Source organism: Vicia villosa, unplaced genomic scaffold (assembly GCF_029867415.1).
Source record: "Vicia villosa cultivar HV-30 ecotype Madison, WI unplaced genomic scaffold, Vvil1.0 ctg.000606F_1_1, whole genome shotgun sequence".
NCBI classification, from domain to species: domain Eukaryota; kingdom Viridiplantae; phylum Streptophyta; class Magnoliopsida; order Fabales; family Fabaceae; genus Vicia; species Vicia villosa.
Genome location: NW_026705278.1, coordinates 470,287 through 479,631, shown reverse-complemented (window position 1 = coordinate 479,631; position 9,345 = coordinate 470,287). Strand labels below are relative to the sequence as shown.

Here is a 9,345-nt window from a genome sequence, read left to right as displayed (position 1 = left end):
AAGGGTAAATTTGTGTTATAGAAAATTTTACAAGCATCCAAAGATGAAGGGTAACACGGGAATTTGTTTAAAACACATTGTACTATAAAAAACAAGGGGTGTAATTCGATTCTTGATACTGGCAACATGGAGAATTTGGTGCCACATAAATTAGTAGATTTATTTTTTCGATTTTAATAATTTTAAAAGAATGAATTTTCACATCATAAAATTTAGACTATGTTTGGATATAGTAAAATGAACGGCGCGGAACAAAGTGGAGTGGAATGGAGCTGAACAAAACAGAGCGGAATGGAATAAAGATGTCATTTCATTGTTTGAGTATTTCATGACGGAAGAGATAGATTTTGTCATTCCATTTAAATCGGAGGGTATAAAAAATAATAGAAAGTGATGGAATATGATAAAATGCATTTCATCTGGTTCTTCTGCTCCATTCTATCCGTTTTTAATCAATCCAAACAAAAGAACATAAGTTTATACCATCTGTTCCATTCCATTCTACTCTCTTCCATCAATCCAAACTGAACATAAATTTATACCATTCCGTTCTGTTCCATTCCATTTCATTCCATCAATCCAAATATATCCTAAGTATCGCAAATTATATCATGTCAGAACAATTTCGTTTGTATATTTGCATGCACTTAAACCAAGTACATACTAAATAACTTGTACTCTTTTTGAATTAATTCCTTACATATTAGAAAAAAAAAGTACATACTAAATAATTCATAATCTTGTCTTATGTATTGACATTAGCATCCCTATAACAAACTTATTTTCTTATTTAATCTTTACCATCCACCATTTAGCTCCATACAATATAGCCGTAAAATTTGTCCTTGTAATGTAGACAAATAATTGCTTAAAATAGTATTTTCCATTTGATATGTTTGCAAAATAAAAAACAATAAAGCAAAGATATTGATCACCATTATTTAAACTTCCCCATTTGATGCTCTTATCCTCTTTGTGATGGCACATTTATTATTTATTATTGTTATAACTTTTTTACCTAAAATAATGTTGATGATAACAACATAGTCAAAATAAGAATTTGGGCCAAGAAAGGAATATTAACCTTTATAATTTTCTATAATATTTTGAGAGTGGACTTTCCTAATTATATACTTAAAAACTCACATAAAGCATCAAGTGATAGTACTATGTTAACCCTTTACAATAGCATTAAAGTTTGAAAATAACATGTCGAACATAAAAGTAATTTAAGAATCACTTCATACACTAACTCTTATCTATACACATAAAGTGACACACTCATATGAAGAAACTATAAATATAAGTTATCCATTTTATTGGAATATATGATCACATCACATGAAACCATATAGAAATTCAAGTGGTCCATGTTTAGTAAAGAGGAATAATAATCATAATCATAATCATAATCATAATAATATTACAATTAAACAAGTTAATTAAAGTCTCTATTTAAGCTTTAAACCTTGAGAAAACCAATGTGGAACCTTTTTATCTTGATCAAATGTAACACTAGAGCTGCTCATTGGAGTGGTAGGGTCACTACAATCTCCAATTCTATCTGATTGAAAAGAGACATAAGAATTTGGTAATGGAAGCAAATTATAAGACTTTTTCTTCTTATTCTTTGTTTGGTTGCTTCCTCCTATACATAAAGTTAAATCCACTTCCATATCTTCTTCATCACAATCACTTCTTGCTGGCTTTTCAAGATCAAAATCTATTTCTCTCTTTTTGATTATTATATCTCCTGAATTGCTTCCACTTCTTTCCTTTATCATTAAATCCTCTTTCAAAATTTGAACATGGCTAAATGAAATTTGTGTTGGTTGTTGAACAAAATAAGGTTGGTTTATACCTATGGTAGTGCCATTCATAGGGGTCCAAAATTTATTTTGCTTGGTTTGATTTTTGTGCTCATCCATTAGCATCTTTTGCACATTGTATACTCTATGAAGTTCCTTTACCTACAAATTTTCAAATACTAATTAATAAATTTTCTAATTAGTAACAACTTCAACCACAATTGCAATCGCAATATAACAGCGCAATCCTAATTGTTGGCACACTGCATCAACCACGACCGCAACCGTAATTTAAAACATATTTTCTTTCTATTAGAAATTGAAAAGAAACTTGAATTTTGAATTAAGATGAGAATTTTGCAAGAAAGAGCAAACTATAAAGCACAGACAGATATGAACACCAGACACGACACCAACACTGACATATCGATATCATGTCAGACACGTCAGACACTGACACGGACACAGACACATCATTTTTCAGAGGTGTTGGTCCTATAGAGAGAAACATTAATATGATACCTGGTTTTTGAAGATGTCCTCGTGCATTTGCATTGTCTTTTTGATGGATTCTATGTTGTTTCTGTTAAGCTTCCTGTCCATTGGATTCTTCAAACTATTGACACCAATACTACAATGATTGTTAATCACTTTTGCTTCTTTGTTCTGATAATGTTCCCTGGCATCAACACCACTCAATGTGAAGTTGTTGCAGTCTCCTAAATATGCTAGTGGATTTATGGAATATTCAATTTTTGTTCCCATTCCTGAAAAATAAATCAATACTTATAAACTCATTTGTAGCTTACAATTATCAAGTTACCCAAATCACTAGCATAACACATATATGAACATCAGACATGCGACAGATACTTCGACTTTAATAATCATTTTAAAAAAAATTGAAGTGATTGATTCTAATTATGTTTCATAAGCTTAATAACAAAATTCTAAATTACACCGAGAAAGACACTAAACACGACACCAATATTTTTATCAGACATCAAACACGTCTTCCATCTGAAGTGTGGTACTGCATATGATTATTAATAACAGAATTGAAAACTGTTTGTAACTGATTTAAATAACTAACAAATTTATGTTTAAGAAAAATAATCTTTGAAGAAAGAATGTGAAAGTGGATCTAAATATTCAAACCAAACACTAAAAATATTAATGAAAATCTAATTGAAGGAAATTTTTTTACTCCAACCAACAGAAATTCAAATCATGATCTGAAAATATATTTTTTTTTGCAAGATTTTGTTGCTACCTTTTTGAATGCATAGATACAAGCCATATATAGAAACTATACTGTACTAGTTTGTTGTATGATTAAATTTGTCAAAACAGAGAAAACTTTCCTAAACCAAAAGTAGAAGAAGTAAGTACTAAGAGAGAGAGAGAGAGAGAACTTTCATAGAAAAAAAGTTTCAAAAGTGAAAACCAAACATTTCCAGAAACTTTCATGTTGAATGAAAATCAATGAACATTAGATGCAGGCATTTATGTGTGTCTGTCACTAAAAAAAAAAAACTATGCATAAAAAAAAGTGTCAATTTCTCCTTTGTAGTTCTCATAAAGCAAATCTCAATTGAATAGAAAAAGTTCATAGTTATCTTTCTTTTCTAGGAACAACAAAAAAAAAACTACTCAAATAAAAATAAAGTTGATGTAAAATCAAAGTTGATCATTACCTGTTGTAAGAAGTAGCAAAATTGGAGGTTTCTATGAAGAAGTTCATTGAACAAGTTCTTCCATAAAGTAAGTAAGTAATATAAAAGAGGTGTATGATAAATATTGTTATGGTTTTTGTGGAATCATGGTTGGAAAAAGAAAAGATTAAAGGACGGATGAATCCAAGCAGTGCAAGAACATCTGGAGAATTTGGAGAAAAGTCATATAGACAGCATGAAGACACTTGGCAGTTGAAATAAGGTATTTGGTTTGGAACAAGAAGAATTAGAAAAATGGAATAATGATCTTGTTGTTGTTGTTGTTTTTGACAGGCTGTGAAGGAAGGCAAAAGCTGGAGGAGCAATGTGTTTGTATATATGTTTTGAGAGAGTTATGAATGATTTTGTGTGTGTGAGAGAGTTAGAGATATGTTAATATAATATAGTATATATATGAAGATATTGTATTTGTAACATATGCTTTAGTTTAATGAGAGTGTAATATATATTCACACTTTAAAGTAATTTGCATCTATCTATATGTACAATCACATCTCATTATCATGTTTTTGGAAGTAAATAAAACAAAGCATCATCTACAATAGATTAATTTATCTAATAAAAAATTGATTTAAATTTTTTAAAACTTATTTAATTAAATAATTTATGTTGAAATTATTATAAAAATTAATAAATTTTATAAATAGGTTTATATACGCATATCTATTAAAAAATAGGTTAAACAGTATATAAGAGACATTATTACCTATTTAAAAATAAAAATATAGTAAAATTTTTTAAATAGATTTTCAAGTTAAATAAGACTTTAAAAATAAAAATATAGTAAAATCTTTTAAATAGATTTTCAAGTTAAATAAGACTTTTAAAAAGAAAACGTTAGACATAAATAAAAATTTCTAATAAAATAAAGTTCAAACTTACGAGATTAATCAAGAGAAATACATAAGTGAAAGAGACACCTTATATTCATTTAAAATCTTAAGTGATAAATGTATGAGTTATTTCACTTATAAAATATTCGACTTTCATTTTTTTAAACAATATGAGACTAACAACTCACATTTATACACAATAATTTAAAATTGTAGAAAAATGAATAGTAAAATAAGATAAAATAAAGGAAAAATATATTCAAGTCAAATATGTATTTATATATTTGTGACTATATATATATATATATATATATATATATATATATATATATATATATATATATATATATATATATATATATAAACATCTTGTTAAATATACGTTATAGTCATAGAAGAGCAATCTATATAATTTAGATGATAGTATTATATAAGTTGAAGATTCATATTTTTACTTGAATCGAGGTTCTTACAAATCATATATAATACTACCATCTAAATTAGAATTTTTCTTTACTCACCTCCCTATGGGGTCACCCCCAGCGAAAACCCAAAACTGCTCTTGCTTCGGAGATGCATCTCCGAAGTTATTTTTTTTTACTTCGGAAATGCATCTCTGAAAACACCAAAAAAGTGGTGTTTTCGGAGATACATTTCCGAAGCCAAAAAAATTCAAAACCGTGAATATTTTCGGAAGTTCATTTCCGAAAATATTGCTGCATATACAAATTTCCCTCCTTCACTATTTCATCATTTTTCTCCAAAACTTCTCCAAACCCTCTCCAAAACTTCCCCAAACCCTCTCCAAAACCCAATCAATCTCCATCCATTTTTCCTCCTAAAATCAAGTTTCAAACCGTTGATCACGTTAAAGGGAGCATAGAAAGCTACAATTTCAGGTAAACATCACTCATTTATTCCCCTATAAATACAACACACTCTTCTTCATCCTCTTCACACCACAAAACACAAATGACACAAACCTACCCCCACCTAGCATTCGTCTACTTTGAAACCGGCTACCCGATGCCGTTCCAATTTCGCTTCTCGCGCGACACGCCGTTTGCGGAGTTGATAACGTCGCTCAACACGCTTTTGCACTATCCCGAGAATCGAAAGGTTGTCAAGCTCGAGTACCGCTCGCCATCGCTTAACGACGAGGGACACATTAAGTTCACACCTTTTGAGATCAAGAACGACGAAGATTTAGCGGTGTTGTGGACAACGTTCGACCGATTTTCTTCGAAGGGCCCGATCGAGTTGGATGCGAAACTTCAAAGATCGGCGGATGATGTTATCAAAATGTTGACTCATCCCCACCTACCCGTGTTTAACAATATGTAACCTTAATCTTATGTAATGTGATCGATGTAATCTTCACCCGATTAAATAAAGCGAATCGTTCTTGTTTTTCATCTTTCTTTTGTCCAGACAATATTTCGGAAGTACATTTCCGAATTCCTCCAAGGGGGGTGAATTCGGAGATGAACTTCCGAAAACACCACATTTTCTGAAAAATAACTTTATTTCGGAGATGCATCTCCGAAATCAATATTTTATATTAAAAAAACACTTTTTCGGAGATACATTTCCGAAAACACCTTTTTTTTTTAAAAAAAGTACGTTTTCGGAAATGAACTTCCGAAACTAGGAGTATTGTGGTAAATTCACCAGAGCTGACCAAGAAGATTAGGAGGTGGGTGAAGAAATTTTCCTAAATTATATATATGTCCCTCTTCTATGTCTATAAAATATATTTAATAAGGTGTTTAACAATTATTATATAATCAAAATACTTGTTAATCAAATTCTTTTGATAATGAAAATTGGCTACGCCTCTCTAAATTAGATACTCGCAATCATCCTTATCAATAGGGTTGAAACAATATCTTGACAACAAAAACAAAGAAAATAGTATATGTAAGTTAAATTTTCACACTTATGTTTCTTTTAAAAAAATTTTTGTTAAATCAAAACCACAAAAGTCATCATTTAATTGTAAAGAAAAACATGGCTACTAACTACTACTCAAAAGTGACAATATATGTCGTCATTAAAATTTCAAATCCAATAAATTTTAAATAAACTTTAATATCATTTTAAAATTCAGATGAATTTAAATTAACTTTACAACAACAAAAAAACTTAAAATTTCAAATCTAACAAATCTTAAATAAACTTTAATATTATCTTAAAATTTAAACAAATTTAAATCAGGTTTACAAAAGAAACTTATAAAATGAATACGGTAAATTTTTAATCTTTTTAAGTTTTAAATTCAATTTCAATTATATAATAGTAAAAATTTGTATTTTAAATTAAATTTATATAGAATTTTACTCTCACTTTAATTGAAATCTCGAATTAGTCAATATTAGAGTCTACTATCGAATTTAAAAAAAAAAAAAGCTGTCTCTCCTTAAAAATACATTCTAAGTCCATATTTCAAATTTCATATAACAATGTGAAACTCTTTATAAATATAATAAATCCATAGTATATAAGTGGTCCACCTTAGCTCTTGGTTTATTTTATATTTAATTTATATGCTTCACTGTAATGTGTGGAAAAGAATGGAAGAGTAGGGACCACAAACATAATAATAATAATGAAAAAAAAATGACAGTCCTAAAACATGAGCCAATGTAGGCCAGCAAACAAGATATTCCAGACAAAGTCTTGGTAGGACTTAATCAAGATATGTATCAACAATTAGTGCTTCTTTCTTTGTAGGTCCCACCATCATTTTCTCTTCTCAATTTTTCTTATTCTTTCCGTACATGCACAACAATATCTACCACACTTATATATCTCTTTGAGTTTCAGATTGAGATTGAGATTGAGTTTGAGATTTCACTGCTCTCCACAGTACTAATTATTTCAGGTGTTTTATTGAAAACAGTAAATTCCATTGGCTTGGGATTTGAAATTCATTATCAATACTTTCATACTCTTATTCTAAAGTTTTTATCATAATAAAGTTGGCCTTTTTCTTTATACTATGCTAAGTTTTAAACCTACTGTTTTAATTTGTATCTATTAAAGGCTAGAGGAGTTAGGTGGTATAAAATAATGCAATGATTGAAAATGGGAAAGACTTTTATTATTTTGATATGTTTGATAAAGGAGTTAATGTTTTTTTTTTTTAATGTATGAAGTAGAAAAAGAAAAGCATGGTCTATTGTGAATCCAATATGGATGTTTCCACTATACATATGTGTCCCATCTTCATCTATTTAGTGTTAGTGTCACATCAAGGTTTTTAATTACTATTTACTTCAAATGTCTTTTTGTGAAATTATGGTTCTATTCTCTATAATTATGGAGATATTTCTCAGCAATAATATTAGAACTCTTGAAGTTTTGGATAATAAGGAGTTATATTCACAAGAAAAAATTCTTAATATATGTTTCGGTTGTAACGTTTCATCTTCCACATAAAAAAAATTATGTTTGTTGTAAGAGATAAAATAAGTTAGTGTTTTTGTGCACGTTTAGGGAAGTTTGGGTTAAGATAAGACTTAGTATTTAAGCATGTCTATTGACTCATCTCTCTTTCATGTGAATTTACCTGGTGCATTATATTCACGAAGTCATTTTTATTCGAGTATATAATATTTGTCTTATTGGTTGAATAAAATAGTATCATGTGTAATTCAAGATGGAAATTAAGCTCTATCGCTCATGATAGGATTATGTTCAAACTAACAACTACCAATTACCCATATTAAAAGCCAATAATAGAAAAACCACTTATATTACAAAGACTTACATGAATCAATCATGCAGAATGATAAATTCTAGGGGAAGTCTAAGAGATGCAAAATCAAAAAGTAACAATTGTGATTCAAAAATACATAGATCAATGATTGTTTGAGGATGTATTAACTTATATCAACGAACATGAGTTGTGCTCAAAACTTGAATCCTTGATTCAAAAAAAGACCCCCAATAACAAATCCCATCTTATTATAAATGATTGACGAAGTTGGAGTATTCAGACAGTCAAAATATGATCAAACATATAAACCTTCAAATATATTGTAAATTAGTTGGAAAAATTAAAATGAAGGTATATGACGAATTGCAAACACTTTTACTCCTCATTTAATTGCCTTAGAGTTGGAAACTCTCTTAACAATTCTACTCTATACAAAAAGCTTAACATGGATTTTGTGACTTTGTGCTTGTTAAATGAAGAGGCAGGGCAAAGTGAAAAAGGCTTGAACAATGATGTCAAAGTCAATGTCTTTGAAAAAAGAGGAAAGGGTAAGAATAAAAAAAATGGCCTTGAAAATTCTTGAGGTATATCTAAATCTCGCACTAGATTCAATTGTTATTATTGTGGCAATCGTGGCCATAGAAAACCCCATTGTCAATTCTTGAAGAGAGATTAACAAGATGTGGTTGTTCATCCATACCTGATTGACACAAAGAAAAGAAGGAAGACGGAACCCTCGTTGCAATGGCCTCGGATGACCAAAAAATTTCTTATTGAAGAAAACAATTATTTAAATGTTGAATCTAATGATTGCATTTGAACAATTGACCAATGAGTATCTTTCCATGTTACACCTCATGAACGATTTTTCTTATCATACCAAAAAGGCAATTTTTTTTATTGTGAAGATGGGAAATCATATCACAAGTAATATCATTGTAAGTGGTGAAGGGACCACCGTCTTAGAGAATTATAAAAATTATGTGTTAAAAGTAAGACATGTTCCAGACATGTGTCCAAACTTTATCATAAAAGGAAGGTAAAATGATGTTGGCATGATCGATTAATTTGAACGTGGTAGATTAAAGCTCAATAAGGGAAATATGATTATTGCTCGTGGAAAAAAGAAATGATCCTATTATATTATGAAAATAAAGATAAATAAAGAAGAGATCAATGTTTGTCAAGATAAAAGCAAAACGTTGTCGCATAAACTACTAAGCCTCATGAGTGGGAAAGGCTTTGAG

General features: G+C 29.4%; 1 protein-coding gene across 1 annotated transcript; it reads right to left on the bottom strand.

The window, feature by feature from the left end:
- Positions 1-1,286: 1,286 nt before the first annotated feature.
- LOC131629825 (uncharacterized) lies at positions 1,287-3,953 on the bottom strand. Its single transcript, XM_058900625.1, has 3 exons — positions 3,506-3,953; positions 2,331-2,575; positions 1,287-1,970 (listed from the first exon to the last, which is right to left on the bottom strand). Exons 2-3 carry the CDS (start codon positions 2,571-2,573, stop codon positions 1,452-1,454), a joined length of 762 nt encoding a protein of 253 aa, XP_058756608.1. The 5' UTR covers positions 2,574-2,575; positions 3,506-3,953; the 3' UTR covers positions 1,287-1,451.
- Between the last annotated feature and the right edge of the window lie 5,392 nt (positions 3,954-9,345).